Source organism: Cupressus sempervirens, chromosome 6, assembly GCF_028749045.1.
Source record: "Cupressus sempervirens isolate cs-2001-9-10 chromosome 6, ASM2874904v1, whole genome shotgun sequence".
NCBI classification, from domain to species: Eukaryota; Viridiplantae; Streptophyta; class Pinopsida; order Cupressales; family Cupressaceae; genus Cupressus; species Cupressus sempervirens.
In genome coordinates, this window is record NC_143123.1 from 216,744,524 (window position 1) to 216,770,880 (window position 26,357).

Here is a 26,357-nt window from a genome sequence, read left to right on the forward strand (position 1 = left end):
TTAAAATGTCTCTTTTAAAATAAAAAGGGGAAAGGTGACAAAGGGGAAATAAGACAAGAGACAAGATGGGAATCTCAAGGGTCATTGCTGATCATTAAAAGAGGAAGTCTCATTCATTTTGAGGATGTCTTTTTTTTGGATTTCAAATTAGTTTTCTCTTGGAGAAAATTGGAAGAAGGATGCTTTCATTTTCAAAACCAGCTTTGAGGACGGAAACCACCTAGTTGAGCAACAGTGGACAAGAACCCATTGCACAACATATAGGTCAACCGGATGCAACAGTTGTACGGATGCAACAGTTGTATGTGAGTGTCTGAGAAAATTTGGAGAATTGGAAGATATCATTCAAGTGTCCTAGACACTTCATTTTTGTGCTTTCTTGGAATAGGTGTAGTTTTCATGATGGAGTGCATGTAGTAGCAGAACACATTGTAAATACAGGAAAACATTTACTTGTATAGTTGCTTTATGCAATCAAGTTGCAAGTGCATTAGGCATGCAATTTTGAATAAGTCGCAGGTAATCTTGAATAAGTCAAAGTGGGTGAGGTTTTCCCTTTTCGTCTCCATTTCTCTCTCTTCTTTTCCTATACAAAGGAGAGAGCTCATTGTAAATATATCATCTTTTAGTTTTAGGCAATGAGGCTTTTCTTGCAATATTGTGTTGTTAAAAACTTTGTGTTTCAAGATGCAATATTCAGAATTGCATAAGAGAAGCAAAGCTTTCCAAGCTTTGTGTTGCAACTGTTGAGATTGAAAAATGTTTTCTTATGTTGCATTGTTTAATCATTCTTGAGTTCATTATTATAGCTTCATTATGTGAATGTTTTGAGTTTTGAGTTTCTTTTGAAATCCTTTGAGCTTTAAAAGGGGAATTGTTATATTTAATAGCAGCGGTAAAATACTAAAAGCTAAAGACTTTGAGCTTTAGTTTGATATGTGATTGTTCTAAAAGACACTAGCTAAGAGACTTTGCGCCTTACTAAGTGTTTTGTTAAATCAGAAATTCAGGATAATTGCATGAGACTTTGGGTTCTTATTGTTATTTTACCAAAGTTTATAGTTAACTACTACCTTAGGAGCTGCTCTTACATCAACCACTGAGTCATTAGTATTATCGTAGCAATAGGACCTTTTGTTGAATTTGAAAGATGAAGTTGTTTGCACATCATTCCTAGAAAAGCAGGAAACAATTAAGAGAACTTCCCTTTTCATAATTTCCAATTAAGTTTCTATTGAAGCCACCTATGGTAAGAAGGGTGCCTCCTCTCTTGCTAAGAGGAGAGATTTATCTCACTGCATCATTGCCTAAAATCACAATTTTGTAAGTTGTAGTCTTAGTGACTTCAAAAAAATTTAGCCAACATCTTGCTAAAGGCCCATCAGCTTGTAATGTGTATACTTATCTTCGTGAATTATCTGAAGTTGATCTTGATTGCTACATGCTTCCTATAGAATCAGGGCCTACTTTGGCTCAACTTCACTGCCTTGACAATTTTCTTCTTTTTATGTCTTTCTTGGAATCACAAATGCTGTTTTTATGTGCTTGAAAATCTTAAAATTCTGATGCTTCGGGGTCTCTCTTCTAGATTTCGTGTTTCTTACACCAATTGGATAAAAACAAATTTTGAATCGAAGTTTGATTTGCCAATTCAATCCTCTACCTTAGACCTTTGAAAACAATATTCTTGAAACTTACTAATGTACTTCTGTTTTCTGTAGAAGACAGATCTTGATTGCTCTAAACAAGCATCTTTTCATAATTTGGAATTTCTTTCAATTCTCTTTGTTTGTGTGAATTATGCAGCATCAAGATCTCATCTACTTTTGGCTTATAAAGACCAAGGTTTGTTTCCAAAAATAATATACCATTGTTTTCACCATATTTTGTAACTGTCAGCTTCAATTTTGCTGTACTGTCTATCCTTATTTGATTTGAAATACTTCTCAATGGTAACCACATGTGTGAAAGTCAGTGGCTAATACTCATTCACTCTCCTAGACCAGCCTCTTCCAAAAAGCATGCCATATCCATCTAGAATGCCCACTATTGAAATGTTAATGAATTCCTCAATTCTTGGATCAAATGCTAATTGCTTGTGGATGTTGTTTGATTCTCCTATCACCAGAACTTCAATCTTATTCTATTGTATCACTTTCTTGTTTGTCTTGGTAGAAACCAAGACAACTCTCCTGCACATAGCTAATGACATTATGTTGCTGGTTTCTCCTGAATGTACCAAGCAGTTGTTTAAAAGTTTCCCGAATACCCTAAGAGAAAGAAGGAACGGAGCTGACTCACCTTTTCCTTGATAGAAGATAACTGGATTTTTTTGTCATTGTTCGATTTCACTTTATCCTATGTACTTGTTGGATTACCGTTCTTACTGCATTCTGACTGGTAGTTGCATCTTTGCCCTTTTCTGTATTCTTAGTCACATTTGGTGAACTTGGAACAACATAGAATAAAGTTGGTAACCTTTGAGTAGTATCATGCACATCTTGATCAACACATTGTACACATTGAATAACATTTGGATTCTGAACTGCGTTGGATGTTCTTTAATGGATATTTGATTATTCTATGTGGTATTTAATGAACTTTGAGTGATGCTCCCTTGAATAGTACTATCACTCAAATTGCTAAGGAGATTTTCTCTAATCTCTGGCAATTTCAACACTTCAAGCAGAGATAAACTCAACTTCACTTTCTTCAACTCTTCAATCACACATTGACCCAACCTCCTCTATGCATCTCCAAGAGGAGCATTATTCATGCTTTGTCTATATTCTAACAAGTCCTTTGGGTAACTCGACGTGTTGTTCACATTAGGATTTGGTGGAGTCAAAAAATGATTCTGAGGAATTGATGAAGTCAATGGCTCATGAGATTGACAATTCCATTGATATACCTTTGGTCCCATATTCCTTGATGGTTGTTGGAATGCATGCACTTCATTTTCCTCTTGCGTCAAAACACAATTTTAACTGTGTTCTTCACTTGGCTTATTTGCTGAGGTAGGTGGAAACATGAAGTTTGGAGCCTCTATTGGACAATTTACCGATGGTGGTGAATTCTACTATCTTGCTCTTCATAACTTGCAAATAGTGGCGCAAACACTAAATCTTTGAAAAGCAAGACTTGATCATATTGCACAATGGGGACTATTTCATATCCAATTGCAAGTGGATTTCCTTGATTCTTCACATTTTTTAACTCCTTTTGTAATATATCAGCTACTACTTGAAATTTGTGACAATGCAGCTCAAAATGTTGATTTGTTTTATGCAAGGTATGCCAACTTGATAACATTGTTTCGAGTAAGAACACTTTCTTTACAGGTTTATTCTCAAAAGTTGGTGGATTATCCAAAGGTGATGGCACATTTCCATTCTTAGGTCCTGAATTCCATGTGTTCTTTTGATATCCTTGATTGTTTCCACTAAATCATTGGTTATTCCTTGAACATCGCCTTGATTGTTTCTTTCGTAGTTTCTTTGATAATTTCTCTGTTAGCCTTGATAATTCCTTTACGTACTCTGTAGCTGAAGAGAGCCTTGACTCTTCAAATTTGTAGCTTTAGCTGATAACTTTTTCATCTGCTCAATAATTTTTTTAATGCGCCCCTCCGCCATCTCTGCAAAAAAAAATTAAAAATATAAACTAAAATCATGTTCATGTCTACCCACTCAATACGTCGACCCTAAAGTGAATACCTTCATCCACAAGAAAGCCCAGAGTAGTAAATCTGAAAACCCTAGGATGATAATTAAGCTCTCAAGATGTTGCGACAATTGAATTATGTGAAGAAACAGTCACTACGGTTGTTTTCATTTTGGCCCCAAGCAGTAAATTTGTTTCCTATATGTTAAGAATATTAACCAAGATAAACCTACAAGTCTAACAGTACAGACCGTACTTCCTCGTAATAGAAATATCTCTAATGTTGGCGTTTAATGATATATATATCTCTCCTATAGGTGCCAAGTTAGGAAGGGTTATGTCCCTTGAGGGACATACCCTTTACAAAGGATATATGAGTAGGTTGTAAATGTAGATTATAGGACACACAGTTATAGCAGTCTGCTCCTATGAGCATTTTATATCCTGCAATTTATATTTTAGATTCTCTATCACAATAAAAGGTTAAATATTCAGTATTGTATCTGCATTATAATAAGCACTAATTTCATCATATTCATACTACTAAGAAGATCATTCTTAGCATATAAGATTGGATTAAAAGTCTGATTAAGAGATAAGGATTTCTGAGCAGAAACTTTACATGGTATCAAAGCTCTGGTAATCGAACCTAGGCTCTGCTAAATTTCAGTAATCAGACTTTGTACACATCAAGCAACAATCTTCCATCTTCCATGGCTTACACAATTAGACCTGAGGACAAGTTTGATGGAAAAGAGCACTTTGAAGCCTAGAAGTTCAGAATCATGATGATTCTTAAAGAAAACAATATAAACCAATTCATTGATGGAGCATCCAAACAACCCCCAGTTGAACCTCACAAATCTATCTGGAGCAGAAGAAATAGAAAAGCTATTCAAATCATCTTGGATGGAGTTAAAAATGATATTTTACCTATGCTTACAAAACATCAAACTGCCTTTGATATGATGAATGCATTACGAAATGCCTATGAAGTAAACAATGCAACCAAGGTTCTTACACTAAAAAGGCAACTAAATCACATTCAAATAAAGAAAGGAGAATCGATAAGTTCTTACATCTTAAGAGTTACTTCTTAAAAGTTGCCTGCATTAGAGATGAACTATCAAGCATAGGAACCATCATTAGTGACAAAAAATTAACACTTATGGCTATAGATGGATTGCCAGATTCATGGGAGACATTCACACAAGGAATAAGTGCCAAAGATTAGCTCCCAGACTTTAACAAACTCAAGTATGATTGTCTTCAAGAGGAGTCTAGAAAACTAAAGAAATGAGGGAAACCAAAAGTAGAAGAAGAAGAACTTCACATTCTTAATACAAACTCCTATAAAGGCAAGAAGAAGCATTTCAAAAAGAAAAAGGGAAATCAAAAGAATGGAAAGCCCAAGAAAGATCTATCTAAAATGAAATGTTTCAAATGTGAAAAATTTGGACACTATAGGTCTAATTGTCCTGATAATTCCAAACAACAGGCAAATTGTACAAATGTCATTAGAAAAGAAGATACTTATGATTCTGAGATCCGTGTTTTGTATTCCTCTTTATCAAATGAAATTTCAAATAAAGCATGGATAATTGATAGTGGATCTTCTAGAAATATAATGGGATACAAAGAAACTCTAGATTCTTTATTAGAGAAGGTTAACGGTGAAGTTACCATTGGTGATAACTCAACACACTCCGTTGAAGGAATTGGAAATTGTACTTTGAAACTAAAATCAGGAAATACTCTTCTTCTTAAAGGTGTACTCTACGTACTAGGGATTAAAAGAAACCTAATCTCAATTACAACACTTGAAGATGATGGACACAATGTTGCATTCGTGGATGGCAAAGTATTAACTTGGGCTAAGAACTCTTCCATCAAGAAAGCAAAGTTAATTGGTCAAAGAAAGGGATATTTGTATAAATTAAATACAAAATCTAGTCGATCCATTCAAGCCCTAGTCCACGAAGTTGAAGATTCAAATGAAATATGGCACAGAAGATTAGGGCATCTAAATTTTAAAACTTTATTAACTATGGAAAAAATGGTTACTGGATTACCCAAATTAAATAAAGACCACCTTAGTATTTGCAAAGGGTGTGCTCTAGGTAAAAGCACTAGAAGTCCCTTTCATGATAGTACTAGGAAAAAAAAAAATACTAGAATTAATTCATTCAGATTTAAGTGGAACTATGTCTATTCCTTCTCTTGGAGGATTCTGGTATTATATCTTGTTCATAGATGACTTCTCTAGGAAAACATGGATTTACTTTTTAAAATGCAAAAAATCAGAAGAAATCCTACAAAGATTTAAAGAATTCAAAGCATTAACTGAAAATTTTTCAGGCCATAAAATTAAAGCCCTTAGAACTGATAATGGAGGAGGATATAACTCAGACTTGTTTAAAAGGTTTTGTGAAGAATTAGGGATTAAGAGGGAGTACACTGTTCCTTATAACCCAGAGCAAAACAAGGTAGTAGAAAGAAAGAATAGGACAATTATAGAAGCTGCTAAGGCTATGATTTTTGACTAAAACCTAGAATATTATCTTTGGGCAGAAACCTCTTGTACTACTGTATATATTCAAAATAGAAGTCCTCACTCCTATCTTAAAGATAAAACACCTGAAAAAGTATTTACTAAAGTAAAACCCAATATAAGTCATCTTAGAATTTTTGGATGTCTTGTATATATCCATGTTCTAAAAGCAAAGATAACCAAGTTAGAACCCTCTAGGAGGAAAGGTATTTTTGCTGGGTATAGTGAAACTTCTAAAGCATATAGGATTTTCATACCTGGACAAAATACTATTGAACTTAGCAAAGATGTAATCTTGTAAGATCTTGCATTCAAAAGAGCCATAAGTTCTAATGAACCTTCTCCTTTATCTAGTTTCGAAAGAAATAGTGAATTTGGGTCCCAGAGGGAGAACTTACAAGAAATTGAAAATGAAATTCAAAATATGAACCTTGAAGAATTTTTTTTAAAAAGACCACTTTGGGTCATTAAAACAGTTGAAGCAGCTCAAGACTTTGCTGCACCTTCTGGAGTAGATAGAGAAAGCAAAAGACCTAAAAGATTCTCTGGTTATATAGCTAACATAAGTGATTTATCCAAAACAAAGCCAACCAATCCCTCTGATGCTATTAAACATACATCTTGGAAAAAAGCTATGATAGAAGAATACCAATTTAACGTGAAAAATGATGTTTGGGAAATTGTTCCAAGACCTAAAGGAAAATCTGTTGTTTCTTCCAAGTGGCTATTTAAAATAAAGCATGCTGCTGATGGTAGTATTGAGAAGTATAAAGCCAAATTTGTAGCCAGATGATTTTCTCACAAAGAAGGGATTGATTATGAAGAAACCTTTGCTCTTGTTGCCAAATATACCTCCATAAGAGCAGTCTTAGCAATTGCCGCATCAAAGGGATGAAAGGTACATCAGATGGATGTGAAAACAACATTCCTAAATGGACTGATTTCAGAAGAAGTATATTTGGAGCAACCTAAAGGATTTGAAACTCATGATCCTAATGCTTTTGTTTGCAAGCTCAAGAAAGCTCTCTATGGGCTTAAACAGGCTCCCAAGGCCTGGTACGAAAGAGTTGATAAGTATCTCACCAACTTAGGATTCTCCAAGAATGAAGCTGATCCAAATTTATATTATAAATGAGATAAAGATGATATGGTAATTCTGATACTGTATGTTGATGATCTACTAATAATAGGTGATGATCATCTCATAGATGAGTGCAAGAAATATCTAACTAGAGAATTTGAGATGAAAGATTTGGGACTCCATTACTTCCTAGGACTGGAAGTACGATAGAATTCTGATAGTATCATACTAATTTAAGGGAAGTATACATCAGATATTTTAAAGAAATTTGGAATGTGGAATTGCAAACCTATGTCTTCTCCAATGGAGACTAATCTACATAAACTTAAGGAAGCAACTACAAAATCACCATCCATAGATTCTACTCTCTACAGACAGATGATTGGGTCTCTTATGTACTTAGTAATTACAAGACTAGATATTTGCTATGCAGTTAGAGCCTTAATGCCTTAAGTCAGTTTATGTGTGCACCGAAGGAGATTCACCTAGTCGCAATTAAACACATTATGAGATACTTACAAGGCACTCTTAATCTCGGACTCAAATATGAGAAAGTTGCTTTAGACTTACATGGATTCATTGATTTAGATTGGGATGGAAGTGTTAAAGATAGGAAAAGTACTTCAGGATGTTGTTTCAGTTTGGGATCAGCAATGATATCTTGGATATGTAGAAAGCAGTCTTTAGTAGCACATAGTTCCACAGAAGTCGAATACATTGCATCAGCGATGGCCTCCCAAAAAGCAGTATGGCTGAGGAAGTTACTTGTGGGATTATTTGGGCAAGCTATGAATCCCACGATTATTCATTGTGATAGTCAGAGTTCCATCAAGCTCTCATTGAATCCAGTTTTCCATGAGAGGTCCAAGCATAGTGAAATTCCTTACCATTATGTAAGAGATATGGTAGATAGGAATTCTGTAAAATTGGAATACATTTGCACTGCAGATCAAACAGCAGACATACTCACCAGACCTCTATCTAGAGTGCAGATAGAACACTTCAGGAGGAGACTTGGTATGGCTGAGTTGTAATCCATTTATACTCTCTTGATTATTAATAAAATAATTTTATTTTGTCAGGCTATTGACTATTATGGGCTCCACCATTTGTATTCATTTCTATTCATTATTTTAAGAGGTGACGATCTTTGAAAATAATGAACACTTGTACAAAACATTATGAGAGGTGACGGATCTCTTAGATAATGTGCTAAATAGTAGAGTTCTATTGTAAGATCTAGATGAGTTCAAGATCATATTGTGATGTTGACATTGCTATGTTCATGGGTCACAAATTGGATAAAGGAAGAATATTAGTATTCTCCGGATTTATCTTGTATTCTGGTAGATCTTAAAACTCAGGACCATGTTGTGATATTGAAATACTAGTTTCTACGAAATCATAACTTGGATAAATGAAGAAATTACTCTTCAGATTTATCCTATATAATATCACTAGTGGCAGTGATTTGTCATATCACAAGTTTAGTAATATAACTTTGTATCATGTGTTATATGATACCACATACTAAGAAGAGACAGACAGATATAGAGTATCAATTCTTGCTTATTCATCTGTATTGGTGTTGCTAGATATAATCTCTCTGTAGGATTATCAGGCTAAGAGGGAGTGTTAAGAATATTAACCAAGATAAACCTATAGGTCTGATAGTACAGTCTGTTACAGCAGTCTGCTCCTATAAGCATTTTATATCCTACAATTTATATCTGAGATTCTCTATCACAATAAAAGGTTAAATATTCAATATTGTATCTGCATTATAATAAGCACTAATTTCATCAATATTCATACTACTTAAAGATCATTCTCAGCATATAAGACTGGATTAGAAGTCTGATTAAGAGATAAGGATTTAGCAGAAACTTTACACTGTACACAAGTGGCGACCTAAGGAGAATTTTGTGCTACTGGGATTTGAGAAGAGGCAACTGGAAGTGATGTTTGCTTGCCCCCCAACTACACATCTGCCTCCTGCAGGGAGGAAGTACCTGCTGGGTGTTAAGAGTCAAGTTCTTTTTCCTTCATTATGAGAAAGAGCATTTGACCACCAGGATTGGTGTTCATAGTTTTTAATATGTTTGAAGAAAGGATTTACCATATGTCCAGTTCAAAGTACCGTTTGCATTGAAAGGGCAATCCTTCATAATCCAAAGACTAAGTCCAGCTATGATTGATAGTATTTAACGTGATATCTGCAGAGAGATCCCTTGTGACATCCGTGTCCTCAAGGATGTGGACAAATCGTCTGTGTGAAGCTGGAAGTGTCAAAATCAACTGTCAAAAAGTCTAATAAAGAGTCACCAATCACTTTAAAGAAGTTTCCAAACTAGAACTGTAACATGAAGATTTAGAAGACGGATCCATGTAGGCTTCCCTGGGGAAAATTCAGTGATGGGATTAAGGGTTTGAGTAGGAGAAGATTTTGCCCCAACACCATATTTCATGTAGAATAACATCCCTGTCTTGTTTACGATCAAACACCACAATGAAAAACTGTTTATGCACAAGTATACATTTCTTGATTACCTATGAGCATAGGTTGCCATGCAAATGTGTAGATGTGCAAATTTGATAATTTGGCTAGAAACAATTGAACTAGCCTATCAATCCATTAGAGGTGTAGAACTGCTCTCCTTCAAGACATCTTCTTAAGCTCTCTAGAAAAAAATAAAATGAGAGATGAATGGGCCTTTTTGATGAGGGTTTTCAAACAGACCTTAATGAACCCATATCATCAGTGCTCAAGCCACCTTTTTTGGCCATGCATCTCAGGCTGAGGGTTTCCTCCCCTTCTCTAGAATTTCCTAGAAATTGCATCCTACAACAGGCAACAGGAAGGAGCCATATCCAATCAGGACAAGGGCACACCTAGTTCTTCCTTGCCAAGTCATTTCCCAAAAACCCATTGCTGGGAATAGGGAGTGAAGGACCTTCAGTAACTGGAGTACAGGCTGTGAGAGAGAGAGAGAGAGAGAGAGAGAGAGAGATATGCAATGAACCAATCTGATTCAGGTCAGGGCACCAACAGACTTCTAGAGTTGAGCCTCATGTCGTTCTTGCCTAAAGAAACCTACCCATGCGAGAACATGATGGCACATCGGATTAGCCAGATGTCACCAAAGAACAAGCCATTTTCTGCACGGGAGAAGGGGTTGCACTATGGGAAGAGGCAGAAGTGGGGGACATTACAGCAGAGGAAGCTGGAAATTATAGATTTTGATAACCAAATCACAAATCAGATATTCAATTTTGTTATTTCCTATTTATGCTGTTTTCAAAAAAAGTATTTCAATGCCATTGTTTTGAAAGATGAAACCATATCATACCTTGTTTGACTTGAACAACATGTACATTGAATGGTGTGTAGTGCATATATCACTTGAATATTGTGACATTTATATTCATCAGAAACCTTTCTTCATATTTTTTTCTGTATAATGTAAGATATATTACTCGACTTGTCTATAGTATGCAATTGCACATTATACTAATACATGCACACAAATTGGTTTGCAGTCTATTACTGGACAGATGTCTTTTGCAGAGGTTCTGTTCGGAGATTCTCAAAATGGATTATCCAAGGAAGCAGTTGCAAGGGGCACATCTCTTCACAAAGTAATGTTTCAATATCTTTGTTGATTCTATTTTTTATCATCACGTAAGATCTCACGTATCCAAAAAGAAATCACCCTCCATACTTTTAGCACATGTCAGGTATAGTGATTCTTTTATTTTCTGTTCTACTACTATTATTATTCTATTTTGATTCTTGATATGTTTTATGCTTCTTGTGGAATTTCAGATGATCCGGCTGATAACTTTAAGCATCAGTGGCAATGCCTACTTAAATTTCATGGGCAACGAGTTTGGTCACCCTGGAGTATGTTGTTGATTCTCTATAATGTTATTCTGGTGCTCATAGTTAAAATTCTCTATAATGTTATTCTGGTGCTCATGGTATATGATTTTCTGATAGTTTTTAATCTTTCATCCATGATTTAAGATTTTAATGTAATTTAATGCAGAAAGTTGAATTTCCCAACCAGAGGAATAATTTTTCATTTACCCATGCTTGCCGGAAATGGAGTCTCCTTAGTGGTGGAGGATTGCATAATCAGCTACTTGCATTTGATCAGGTTTAAAAAAATTATGAGGCTTATGCATGCATAAAACTGGTGTAGACTGTTTCAATGCAATTGCTCTTATGGTCTTACCAGACATAAGTTGTTATGTTCCTACTATTGAACTTTTTGCTGAAGTTGATGTTGGGTAATTAAATATTCTTGTGTAGAAGTTTGTAAAGCGAGTCTGGTCTTGCAGACATATCATAGCACTGTTTCCTTGACAAGATGTGCTACTTGCTGGGAGTTGTATTTTATTAGCAAATATTTATATGTTACTGATTGCATATAGATAGTAACTTGAAGATTTCAATAATTTTTGTTCTTCCTTATTCTTATGTTAGATTGGTTGTGTCCAGAACACCTTTATCATTTGATTCAAATGCTTCTGGAACTGATTGTGTGCAGTTTTTTGCATCATTATTTTGGATTACACTATGTGATTCATCATCAGGATACCTTTGTCTTTTATTTTGATTCCTCTTTCACCATTCTATGACATTATTATCTTTTCTTTTAAATCATTGACAATGGCAACTAGAGAAAATGCTATGAATCAAAGACGTTGAAATTGAATGCATTTGTATAGCTGCCTCGAAACCTATATAACTATTTGAGTGCTTGAAATATGAGAAACAAAATTGACAAGGATTATTGTATTCTGATGTTAAAATTCACTTTCTGAGTGATATTTAAATTGGCATTCAAGCCTAAGAAGCAAGCTTTTTCTGTCTCAAGACATTTAAATACTTGCATCTGAATTTCAACCATTTTGTGGGTTGTCCCCACTTCTGGACATTTTACTTCCAGGTTTGATATAATTACGAAAAGAATGGCATGTGACTTTATTTCTTTTGTATATAGTGGATGGAAATCCTAGAAAGGACATCATGAATCTCCTTGAAAATCTTTCATTAAGAAATTGGCAGTTCAACCTCTAAAATTTGTGTTTTAAGATATCGTAAATAAAGGTGATAGTATTTTAGTCTTCTCTATCAAGATTAAGCCTTGTTATTCTGTTTTCTTTTCTGGTTTTTGATAAATAGAAATACATTGATTATTGATATAAAGGGATTCACAGAAGCCTTTTTTTTAAATGATCAGGACAGGTCAAAAGTAGCTCAACATCCGACCCACCAGGACTTGTTACATACCAATTTAAGTGGTTATATGTAAATAGTGTCATGCTTCAACACTACAGTCCTATTACAAAACGCTTAACTATTATAAAGATGATAGAATTTTTTATATCATGCTAGCCATTATTGGGACCAAGAGAGGTAGAGTTCTTAGTTTTTGTCATGTCCTTTTTTGTAATAAAATTTATTGGGGATTTATTTCTTTACTTCCCATGGGCTAAGGGTATAAAGTTAAGGGTTTAAATTATTCCTAGTAATATTATTTGAAAAAATTGGCATGATACGGCCTTTAGTATATTGTATTAAAATGTTTTTAAAAACTTTTGGAGAGAGAAGAATTCAAAACTAAGGCACCAAAATGAAGTCCGTAAAAGAGAGGCAAATCACCTAAAGGGAGATCATCCAAGTTATGAAATTATTTCCATTCTTTCTTATCTTTAGCATCTGTGTTCATCTTGTGCAATTGAGGATGGAAATCCTTGGTGTGTGGAGCGGAGGACATAGACCCTGCTGTCCCGTGAGGCAGTTTCACCAAGGAATTGCACATATGCTAAGAAGATTGCAATTTGGGTTCAGTTTTTAATTTGGAGTTCTTGCAGTACATTCAGCATGTTAGAACTTTAGTATGATGTGTTTACCTTCGGAGTATTCAGTGCTTTTGTTCTATGAAATATGTTTATTGTTGCTACAATACTGCTACTATAGTTCCTTTGATGTGCAGTGGCAATGTGGCCACGAGTTTCTAATCATAATCTTGTTTAGTGTGCATAAAACAATTTGTGTTGACAGCTGTATCATAAGATGTGTTCTTATCATTTTTAGTTATCTCATATCCATTGGTTTTTGTATCAGTATTAGATATGTAGCTTCTATTTGATTCTGAGCATTCTAATAATCCTATCCATGCATTCATGGCGATTTCTGATATATCCTTCTGTGTCTTCATGTGTTGGAGGACTAAGAAGGGTTGAATAGCTATATGCTTGCATCGAAGTTGTAACTGGTTCTTCTGTAACTCTGAACATTCTAATAGCTTCCCAAACATAAATAACAACATTCATATACATTAATATGTTACTTTGATTAGAGGCAGAATGTACTGTTAAGAGGTCTGCTGTTTGCGTCTGTAAAATGCAATGATTCCTTAATTATCAATATGTCATAGACTATAGCAGGCAATAAGCATCTAGCCTACTATTATAATAATATATGATGAGTACTCAGCTTACTACTATAGTCAAGAGGGCTTGTAGTCAGATGGTCTCTAACGCTCAAGGATATCTGTGATCTCTTGCAAGGCCATGGGCTATCATGCACACTTCGCAACATTTTCTCACTATGCCGCTCTATTAAGTCCAGAATTGAAGAATTCGAGGTATCGCAATAATTTTTGTCAGTTCCAATAGATGCAACAGAAGCTCAAAGCTCGAAACCCCAAAAATTGGCAATCTAAAATGATACAGCGATAAAGGTACTTAGAATCCTCTGCAGGAATGAGCAATATCAGGAATATAAAGGGTGGAAATAACCAATTAATGACTAAAAAGTAAACATTCTTTGATCTACAATAGCCCACTCCTGAAATTCTTAGAAATCAGCAACCCTGTGACTGAAAATACTTGTAAGGTTGTAAATAGGGAATCATAACAACCAGATGTGATGATGGCAAGAGTCCTAAAGATGGAAAGAGTAAGTGTAATGATCCTTTAAATATTATTTTTATAACATAACTATATTATGCCAACAGTATTCTCTTGCATTATATCTTGTTTATAATCTTTGGCAAAAATATCAACTGATGAAGTCATTCCACCAAGCTTATCATGATTGCTTGTGCCAATTACACAAAATATAAATGCTAGTAGCAAGTTTAGGTCACCTAAGTCACATGTTGAAATGAGATTGTTTAGTGATTCCATTGTTTACAGATTTACTGGTGATCTCTTGCTTTTTTATTGGCAGCTTTGATAAAAGCGGAATCACCACCAAAAATAGTGAGACCATTGTTGTTTTTAGCTGTCAAGGTTATGCAAGCATGCTGTGTTAACAGTGCTGACTGGCAAAAAGATATAGGCAGAACCAGAGAAGAACTTTATTTTGTTATATTGGATTGGAGATGATCAACTAGCCCCTAGTTGTATTCATCTAAAGAATGAAGTGTGCGCTAAGTGTGATGGAATAAGGTTATCTGCCACTCTGTAATATCCCAGTTCAGATATGTTACCGAATTTCTCGCACATGTTTTCAGAAATGTAAACAGATAATTCATCAATAGTATTCAGATTTAACCAGCAAATTACCATCAAATTTCTAGATAAAATTTCAGAAATGTTATTGTATTTTAATATTGAGCACGACAATGACATCATCCAATCTTAAATACAAAAATACAGTCAGATTGGATAATAAGAGAAAGTTTCAAGCGCAAGTGAAACTCCTAGTATGGCATCTCCCACAGACAATGGGTTTCCCTCCACTATCTTTCGGCTCGAGGGTTTCTGTCCTCAAACTATCTAAAGTTGAGCTTTCAAATCTTCAAGAGAAGAAATCAGAAATCAAAACATATTCAAGTATGCTGAAAAGAATAAAACTTCCTTCTTTTAATGCCCAATGCAGTGACTCTTCAGTTTACCTTCCTATCTCTTCAACTTTTATTCTTTTACGTAAAAGTTTCCCTTTTCCACTTAAGAGAATAAAAGGCCCTTTTATAATAATAAAGTGACTTATTAATATGTGCCTTAATTTAATAGTCACTTTATTAAATAACTATTGAATCTTTTGGCATTAAAATAAATGGCCAATCAAAATTGGAAAATCATGTGTGATAGCTCATTGAAAAGGTCTGAACGAGCTGCTCCAAGTCCAATATTGAAATGCGAAAATTGAGAAAACCTGCTGACTTATAGAAAATTTCGTTATAGGAGCATGTCGAAGGGGGCGGAAGCATTGCTAGAAAAGAATTAGGCATGGGGGGCACAACCATCACTGGGAAAATAGGTACGAGCCCTGAACCACCATGGTTAAGGGTAAACAACTAGGCAAGCAAAAGTGTATGTTGGACAACCATGAGCTAACTTGTTAAATTATATATCCTTTAATAATAAAAGAAATCACTAAGCATGAATTGAAATTTGAGCAAGTTTGTATCTTTGTAATTGTGTTGTTGGTTAGAGCCTCTTGGTGTATAAGAAAGTCTTATCATATCAACATCATGGTACCTAAATATCTATAAATGTATGTGTATATATGTAAACCATTCTTTATATATATAAGGACGTATATGCATTCTTGATATTTGGCATATATGTGAGAAATATATGGTTGGGGTTTACACATGTACACATATATACATATATACATATATAGGTATCTATAGATACCATGATGTTATGTACTAAGACAATATTATTATTTCTTTCAGCTTGGCAATTGTTTAATATTATTTCATGTGTGGCCACCTTTCATATTCTATATTATTTTCCATCAGGCTTTATAATTTGAGATGGCCATTTTAAATATTTGTGCAGATGACTTCTTGTTGGTATTGTAACTCCTCCACCGCCACCTTCTTGTTCTTTCTCCTAACCAAGCATGGAATTGTTTATATGCAATGAGACTCCTGCCATTGTGGATTTATATATACCTCAACCTACTTCTGGTCGTGGATTGATCTATTTAATCTTTTCTTTTGTTATGCATGAAACCAGATCACAGCCCTGTGATAGCGTTTGTGATCCTCTTGAAATGGAATCGAATTCTTCTCTCAAGTTGGAGAGTGATGAGGCATCTTTGTCTCATTCTCATATGATGTTTGGACCACAGACCAGACACCTAATTTTGAGCCAAGCTTGACCCACAATATGGGTTCAACTCCCGACTGCATCATCCATGGTTCCCTGGTATAGTAATTTATTTACTCATTCATTATTTTTTATCGGGGCTCAATCTTTGCCACTTCTCCATATATTTCCTAGATCAGGTGTTTAAATTTGTTTCCTATACTAGCATATGTGGACTTGCATGTCTGACTGGGATGCTTTCCTGTTTATTTTATATACAACATCTGCATGAAATTAGATTGGTATTGATACATTTGAGTTATGTATCTCTGTGGTCTGGGTCAGTTGTATTCATATGCAAATGTTTTTTCACATTGGCTGTACATGCATACTTTTATCAACTAATGGCGATTCACTTAGTCATTCCTCTTTTAACTCAGTTTCCTTCATCCCATATCATGCTGGTAACCGGGGTTGTTTTCCTTTCACAGAGCTCGCACTATGAAGGGAAGAGTAAATAAGAGACACTATGGTTTGTTATGAAAAAGATATGTGGCCATTAGCTGCTACCATTTGTCACATCACCATAACAGTAGCATTTAATCTCTACGTTCTATGTAATCTGGTTATGGTGGATGACTTTCATGATCCCACTTCGCTATCTTTCAAACCACTGTTATTAACGGACTGCTACTGCTGTGTATGCATTCCTTCTTGATTTCTTCATGAACCATCACCTCAGCCTTGCACAATTGATGTTCAACATTACTTGCATCCTTAAGTACCATACTTTTGTATCAGCACCCATTATCTCTGGTCATGCATGTTGTTTTGAATATTATTTATCAGGGCATTGACATCAATAATAACGTTTTAGAGATCACTCAAACATTTTGTCATCAACAATATTTCCATCAGGTCGAACCTCTCAATTTAGAGGTCATGATTTATACCTTGTTTTCTTTGTGCTTATTCAGAATTCTAGTAATAGACGATCAGATTTGATCCATTAGAAGAAGGCATCATTATCATTATGAATTCAGAAATTGAAATGAATCACAACTCTGCATATATCTTCTTTTACTTTTTCTCTGTGTCGATATAAGAAAGTACCATCAGGCTGATTGAAAGGCTAATTTTGTAAAGGCATTTTCAAGTATGAATGTATATTGTTTTTATTTAATATCTGCCAAGGAGTGCTAGCTTGTACAGAGGTAATTGCCAATATACCTCAGAGATGAGTGCAACACCTGTTTGATATTGGAAATGGTCTGGAAAGAATTATAATTTTCCTCTGTAATGACATAGACTGGATTTGGCCATAATTGAGATGGCTGTATTTTATAATCAATAATTGAATTCCGCTTGAGGAACCACCCAGGAATTCATCCATGAGGACCAGCATGGTCAAGATGAAGGGTGAGAATGGAAATACTCCTACATGATAAAGTAAACATAAGTCAAAAATAAATAATCACATCTAAATAACGAAGTCAGCTCATGGTAGCCTAAAGTTTAGATCTTGTTGTCTTGTTGAGCGGTGGATTGACACTCTAATACTAGGATGCTCGGTGGCTGGACACAGTGTCCCATGTCAATTTCCGGGTAGGGAGGGCCTTTCTTGGTTGAGATTGTGTGGGGATATTTAAGGGTCCCTCATTGGGAGGTTAAGCCCCTGACAACGCTTTTCCTCTCCACCAGATGTCAAGGCTTGCACAAGATAGAGATACGACCTACATTCAGTATCTTTAGGTAACAGATATTTTACTCTTATGATATTTTAAATTACAAGTTGAAGATATAATTAGATTGATTAATATTGTTGAATTAGTTATTCCCTTCAATGAAATCAGCTTTTCCTCTTTAATGCAATTGGTAAAACAATTAGACAATTGATCTTCCAAATTGAACATGAAATATGTATGTATGCTTGAGATAGGCCTACTTGATGCATGTTGTAATTGTCCTTTTATGTCAATAACAAAAATGAATGTATCTTTTAACTATATGTTATTGCCATAATTAGCAATTGGAAAAGGGATGATACAGTGGTATTTGATACCCTAAATGGTACTAGTCATTACGACACATTGGTTAAACTATTGTGCCCTAAGTGGTATATGTGGACTAACCTAGGTTTTGGAGATGTTGTGCTAGGCAGATTCCGGTTTCGGAATTTAGGGTATGGAATACTTAAATCTCCTATTTAGATTTATTGATTATGCGTTCAATTGTTAGTTATGATATTTCGGTTAAATTGATTGTAACCGTTAATCTCTTTCGCATGAACATAATTGTTTTAACTGCTTTTTCATAAATGTGAAGTGGTATCTGTATTTCAATATTATGTTAGTTGTTAGCTAAGAACCGAAAAAAGGGGTTGTTGCAAAAGCATTCAAATGTGTGTAGGGAGGAGGAGAATTTATGAGTATGATTCATTCTTGAATCCAAATTAAATTAGCAAAGCCCAAATGAAGGGATGCTAATACTGAATTTGAATTGTGGAAATGAATACAATATGAGGAAAACACTCTTTATCTCATGTGTAATGATTATTACAAATTAATTGGTAAAATACATCCTTGTTATTAATAGAGACCGAGAGGTCTATATATACAAAAGAATAAAGCGATGTTTTGTTAGGAAATGATCGTAAAGAATAGAAACAATCTATTCTAGCTAAAAGAAAGCTAAAAAAGCTAATAGATAATTACAGTTAACTAAATATTAGAAACATTCTAATATTTACAATAGATTACAAATAAATCACTATTAACTAATAATAGACGATTATCTATTATTGTAATAATAATATGTATGAAAATTGAACTAATTGACTAATGTAAATCTAGAAGCTAACTGTGTGCAATTAGCCCAATCAAGATACAAACTTACGATAGAATTATGAATTGAAATGAAATAGAAATGAAACATAGATGACATGCCTTGAAATATGTAGAAGAAAGTGTCATTTTGCTTTGAAAAGTGCGGATCCGAACCTGTAATTGAAAATCTGACTGTAGATCTTTGATCAAAATGAAAAACCTAGAAACTGATTTTTCAGTCAAAGCTCAAGAATAGGTTGACGTCATGGAAATCCTTTCGGAAGGTTTTCCATGAAGTCACCGTCTTCTTGGGGCACTATAACAAGGTCGACCCAATTTCTTTGGAAAGATTTTGAGGAGTTAGTTCTAGATAAACAACCACAAATAGGTTATCTTGCTCCTGCACAAAAAAAATTAAGATTTTTGTTGTTAGGTGGATGAGGGCTTGCATTGGTCAAGCCCTAGATTGAGGAATCAACCTTGAATTGAAAATGTAAATGTGTGTAAATGAAACAAGTTAAATGTAAGTATTCACCTTGCTTTCAAAAACCCTTGTCAATGAGGATTTTGTCTTGTTGTATGTTGTAGATGTTGAATTTGGTATGTAGAATGTAGGATATCTCCACAAGTTGCAATGAATCAACCATAACCACATCATGGAACCTTGGATGCAAATGTGCATCAATGATGAAGATGATGAATGCCTCATTGTAGATCTCCTCCCTCGATGGTGAACAATATGCTAGATCTTGAAGAGGAAATACTCACAAGGAATCCTTCAATGCTTGATGGAAACTCATTTGCTTGAATGCCTTGATTGCAAAGTGTAGTTGTCTTATGAAAGTGTAGGATTGCGAAATGAAGCCTTCAAGTCTCCTTATGTACTATTTATCGGCTGCAAAAACAATACAACCCAACCGGGAAGTGGGATTTTAATATTTGGAATCCTGAGACATTTCGGGCCTCATGCCTTGCAATAACAGAGGAAGTAGTCGACCTCTTGTGGAATAGGTTGACCTAGGGTCGACCTTGGTCAACCTATTCCTAGAGAAGGGAATAGGAAGGGCCTTTGGAAGGCTCAGAGGGAGTGCAGATAGATTTGGAAAAGGTGGAAGAAAACAAGAGAAAGAGCACATCGAGCACAAATTCATTCATGGTCCAAGAAGTCACTATGAGACAGGTGCTAAAAAGCCTTAAATGATAGGTACTTCCATTTTAAGACAGTACATGTAGTCCCCACTTTAGCAGAGTATGAGTTGCCTCAAACTCACAATAAAGTAGATCAAAGGCAAAGAGTTGATCTTATCATGATTTAGTAGACAAAAAAAATCAAGCCCCCAATAGACTTGAGTCTTCGTCATATCCAAAATCACAATAAGACAGATAACACTACAAAAGAGGTGTAGTTACTTGTCCAATAAGGTTTGTGTGCCTTACTGTGAACCCACAAAAGAAAAAGAAAAGGGGTGTTGCTATAGGAGATGGCGTTGAATGGTCTAGCAAGTGTGTATCCTGTTAGTCAATCCATCTTCAAGGAAACTCCATGTCCTAAAAAGAAGAATTGAAAATGATATAGGCATAGAAATGTGTGTCCTTGAGGGATCAAAAACAAGATTAGGCTTCCCAGATTGTCAGTAGTCCAAAGAAGGATCAGAAACAAGGATTGGGCCTCCAAAACTATTAGTAGTTTTGAGAGAGATCTAAAGAGACCAAGCCCCTAGGAACTGTCACTAGTTCAAAGGAAACTAATAGTGCATAAAAAAAAGATGATAAAGCAACAATACATAGGCTTGAGGATAACCCAAAAATCATACCAAGCATACAAGGCTAAAATACTCTACGCCATGCTCAGAATCTATATTTGCTACTCCATGGTTATGAGCAAAAAAGAAAGGTGAGCAAAGTGTATGCCCCCATGTTAAAGTGATTGCAAATGTCTTAACGGTAGCAATAGCTTTAACAAAAGCATACATGCATCCGCTAAGAAAGTTTCCACTATGAGATGCCCCCAAGAGCAAGGGAAATGAACACATAATAGAGAGAGAGAGAACATGAAGGGATCCACCAACTTTGGGGTCAGTATAATCATATGATAATATGTAATACTATATCAAGTATGAAATATCAGCATTCCCCAAAAGAAGTAGAACTACAACACATTGGAGGAAAAGACAAGTAAGAGGTACAAAGAGGACCAAAAAGAATCAATGCTACCATGTCATAAGAAACCAAGAAAACTATACAAGGGCACAAGTAGAAACAAAAGCACACGTACAACATAACATGTAACAACATATAGAAGAAGAGAGATACAAATAGACGAATGCATATGACAGGTTTGATTGCTTTATCGTCTTGCGCCAACGGAGCAACAAGGATTGTCTAAAGCAGTCTAAACAAAACATATAACAAAAGGTACAACACGGGGGAAAACATAGATTACCATGCTAAAGGAAGTCCGCTTCAAGCCTTCCACATACCCCCTATCTCGGTCTAAAATGTTGGAAGGATGGCAATTTGCGAGAGGAACATCTAACACGGTAGGAACCACAACCAGATCCAAGCAAGGACTCTGGTGGGAATCACTATGCTCATCACTAGAAGTGATTGTAAGCTGCCTCGAAAATGTGTTAGGCAAATCATAATCCATATCAATATATTCATTATCACTACTAACATGTTCATCATCAAGAGTATCTTCTATATGAAGATTTATAGAATCTAAAATACAAATAGAATCATCACGCTTATCCATTTACATATTGCTACCTCGATAATTCTTCCAAAGGCTCAAGCATGAGTTGATTAAAGGGAGCTAAAGGTTTAGATGAAGACGTGGTGCGGGAAGCAAGAGTACGGGCCTTAGCCTTAGCTTGACAATTCTTGCGACGCTTACGAGCATGTTGATTACAATTGGTTTTGTGAGATAAACTAAAAGGATCAGGATCAACTACCATAGGTTTCAAAGAAGGAACAACTACAAGCTCAAGAATAATAGTTGAAGGAAAGGATGAAGAAGGTAAAAGATGTTCAAAAATAGTGGTTGAAGGGACAAATGGGTTAGGTAAAATAGGTACAAGAGGATGACCCTTAGGAAGGATAAACTCGAGAATCTTGTCTATTTTGTATAGTTGATAAGAGCAATAAAGATGATCAGGGCGAGTAGATGGTTTTTTAGGAAGAGATGGTGAATAAAAATCAATTTCAGCACAATCTCGAGGACGTGAAGGATTATAAAGGGAATGATTAATGGTGGCAATTTCTGCATTACAGAGAGATTTAATGCGAGAAGGTACAACTTGCATAGAGGAAAGACATGGAATACCAACCTTAACTTGAAATCGATCGGAAGTAGGAATGACAACAAAGGTAGTATAGACAACTCTACTAGCAAAAGTGACAAGGAGAGTGATAGAACCTTGAGGACGACAAAGAAAACCATTACAAGCTTGAATTCACACACTCGAAGTATCATAGGTATCTTTATGCAATTGGTTGTTAAAGAGATGCTAGCGTTGTTGATTATGTCCTTGCCTACCCCTCTTTCACTCCCTTCATCCACAGGTTCACCATTTTATGCCTTCCTCTTGCGGACCATGCTCTCCTCAGTATTCATACTCGCATCTCTCCTCTTTTATCGCCTTCCCTTCAATTACCTCAACTCTCCTCTATCGCTACTCGTTCACCCATCCACTTCCACTTCCTCTATGGTGATTGTGAACTCTTTTCCTCTCAACTTTCCAAACTCCTCAATCTTGTGTATTTTTCTGACTCTAGTGATACTACTTCCATGTTTGACTTGCTTGCGATGGCCATTGAGAAGTCCGCCATCCTTTCCATGCCTCACTGTCCTCTGCTTCCCCTCCATAGCAAATGCTATAATACTTGTCCCATGAATCAATGGTTTGATGTTGACTATAAAGCTTTCCATCACTTTGTGCAGTCTGCTTTTGAGGCTCGCTCCCTTGACATTGCTCACCTTCGTATGTCTTACCGTCATTTTTTTTGTAGTAAGAAATGATCCTTTACCGCTTCCCAATGCAAATCCCTCTGCTCCACGCTGATTGGCAACCCCCAGCTTTTTTGGCATACCTTTTTCCCCAGTTGTTCCCCTTTGCCCTCCACCTTTGACTTTCGCTCCCTTACCTTTCACACCACGGCCCTTTATGGCATCGCTGGGCAGCCTTCTATTCACCCCCCTCTGCCTCCCTTTTGCCACTTCTTCACCCCTTGTATTTTTGCGTCCATTAGATCCATGAGATGTAGCAGAGCAGTGGATGAGGAGGGCTTCTAGGTTGAGCTCTTTAAGTTTGGTGCCTCAATTCTAGGCCCCTACCTCACTATTCTTTTTAATAGAGTGATATGCACTAGGTTCCCAATTTCTTGGTCTAGGCATCTAATTTATCCTATTCACAAGACTGGTCCTGTCTCTGATCTGGGGAATTATAGAACCATTATGATTGGACACACATTTGCCAAACTGTATGTGACAACCCTTAATGCTATGTTATCTAGCGAACTTGACAGGAAAGGTTGTAGGGCTAGAGGGCAAGCTGGCTTCCAGACCAACTATCAGACCATGGATCACATCGTCACTTTACGAGCTATTATGGAGGAGGCTAGACATAGATTAGAGAAAGTTTACTATTGCTTTGTTGATTTTTGCAAGGCTTTTGATTCCGTTCCTAGGATGGATCTTTTTGAAAGACTTCAAGAGATTGGGATTTCTAAGATGTTACTTACCGCTATTATGAAATTGTATGAGACTGTGATTGGCAGATTCAGGAACCCTGACGATTTTTCAGATCTGATCCACAACACCATTGGGGTCAAACAAGGATGTCCTCTCTCTCCTACTTTGTTCGGTTTATATATTGACGAGCTTGAGGACTTCCTTTTGAAGTCTTCGCTCCCTCATCATGGTTGTTATTTACATCAAGTTATGATCTCCATTCTTCTCTTTGCGGATGATGTGGTACTTCTTGCTTCTCTAAAGAGTTTGCAAAGGCTTCTTGATGGCTTGGCTTCTTTTTGTGTCTAGAGACAGCCTATGGTTAATTTGGTTAAGACTTGAGTTATGATCTTTAATTGCTTAAAGACTTCTCATCTTCACTTTTTTTTTTTGCAAGGACAAGCGATTGAGATCACTTCATCTTATACGTACCTGGGGGTTAAGATTTTTGGTCCTTGGTTCAATATGAGACTGGCGATTTAGCCCAAAGTCAACAAGGGAATGGGCTCTCTTGCTATGCTTGAGAAGCAATGCTTTAGACATCACTTTCAAGATACGTCATCCAAGTTATCCCTCTTGGACTCCCTTGTGCGGCTGACTGTTCTTTATGGATCTGTGGTTTGGCGCCCGTCTCTCCTTGGTTCTGAATGGGTAGCGATTGAGTGGGTTCAAACTTTGGTCTTGTGGCGCATCATTAGATGTCACAAGTTTACTCCTCATAGTATCATTCTTGTAGAGTTTGGTGCTCATCCCTTCAGTCTCTTAGCCATATTTTATCTGATTTGGTTCCTCCATCGTCTGCATGGTTTTGCGGATTTGGTTGGTGAATGTGATAGATACTTCTACTTGGCATATTGTTCTTCTGTCACTACTGCAAGTTCTGATTCATTCTCTCAGGCTTTCTGCTACCTCTTCTCTGTTGGGTTTGATTGAAATTGATATTGACCGTCTCCCTCCTTACCAATTCTTGTTGAATGCCCCTGCTCATCTCCTCCCCTCCTGGCAGGAGTTAAACGAGCATGTCCGACTTGACATTTATAGAAAATACATTACTTCTACCTGGATTAACCCACCTGGTGGTCTTTGTCCAAGGATGTCCTTCTATGCGGAGCACTTTTTGGAGATCTCTAATGGGATTATTATTCATCCTAGTTACATTTCTGAGCGGTGGTCTCACGCCTTGCGTATCTCCCTACGATCCTTCAGATTTGGTTTTCACCATCTTCGGGCTCAGACTAACCATCATATTGACAGCAGGGAATGCATTTGTAAGTTGTATACTTTAAAGGAGATTGAGTCTAAGACTCAATTTTTTGTTGCCCTATCTATTACGAGATCAGAGGGAGGTATTTCTTCCTATTCCGGGATTATTTCTCTCTTTCTGGTTTTTTTAGTTACTGTGACGAGCGGTGCCTTGCACTTTATCTTTAGGAGGCCACAATACTCTGTGATAGTACGTTATAGTCACTATTCCCTCGCCGACATACATCTACTCAGCTCATTACTGCCTTTTTCACACCCTTATCCCCTTTGTGTGGTGTGAAAAGATTGTCTAGTTCTACCAGTTGTTCTGGTCACTCCAGGTCTGTTAGACCCCGTACTGGCCTCTTGCATCAGCTCCACTTCTCTACGAGTTCATAGAGATAGGGCAGAGCTTCTCTCAATCAGCAGGCGTATATCCTTCTGTGACTGATTTCTTTCTACCTAGAAAGGACTCCTAGTCTTTGTCTTGACCTCTCTTTATTCATTTTCTTCTTCCTTGTTGTTGTATGCTTTTCTTTTCAACATTGTTTGGCGTTCTTGCTGTTTTCAGTTTTTTGATTATAATCTTCCAATCTCATAGACCTCTTTGTGGTCTCTTGTTGGACATTAATATCATTATCTTATCTTATCTTCGGTGATAACATTCACAAAGGAAGAAGAATTAATCAAAACACTACAGGAGGGAATATGAACAACCCTAGCAGAGCACCATTAGGTGCCTTAAACATATCAAACTCAAGATGATGGGAGGTGATTATTTAGGTTCAAGTGGAGGTGAAGATAGAGGTTGAGGTTGAGACTCAACATGATTAACCACATGATTAGCTTCTTCTATCTTATCGTCATAACTAATGTTATTGTCAAAAGAAGAAGGTTGATTAAGGACATTTGTTTAATGTGAAGGCATAGGAATAGTGTAGATTTGCAAATTCTAATTAAGAGGTGCAACAAATTTATTCATATTATTAACCTTAGCATCAATAGATATAGCATTAGAATCAATAAGATCTTGAATAGCATTCTTCAAAGAATAACACCTTTGAGTATCATGACCCAATTAACGATTGTATTGACAAAAAGTATTTTAAATCAAATGAATCAGGTATCGGTTTGCTAGTGTGAATAGGATGGATAGGAGGAAGCTTAAGAATACTAGCATGAATCAATTTAGTCATCACC

The 26,357-nt window shown here is 36.0% G+C and overlaps 1 protein-coding gene across 1 annotated transcript in view; it reads left to right on the top strand.

Moving 5' to 3' along the window:
- Positions 1-26,357, top strand: part of EMB2729 (Alpha amylase family protein) — a 326,562-nt gene that overhangs the window by 262,492 nt on the left and 37,713 nt on the right. The window contains exons 14-16 of the mRNA XM_089787516.1: positions 10,836-10,934; positions 11,122-11,199; positions 11,345-11,455. Coding sequence (XP_089643642.1) covers positions 10,836-10,934; positions 11,122-11,199; positions 11,345-11,455 — 288 coding nt within the window. The remainder of the gene's footprint in view (positions 1-10,835; positions 10,935-11,121; positions 11,200-11,344; positions 11,456-26,357) is intronic.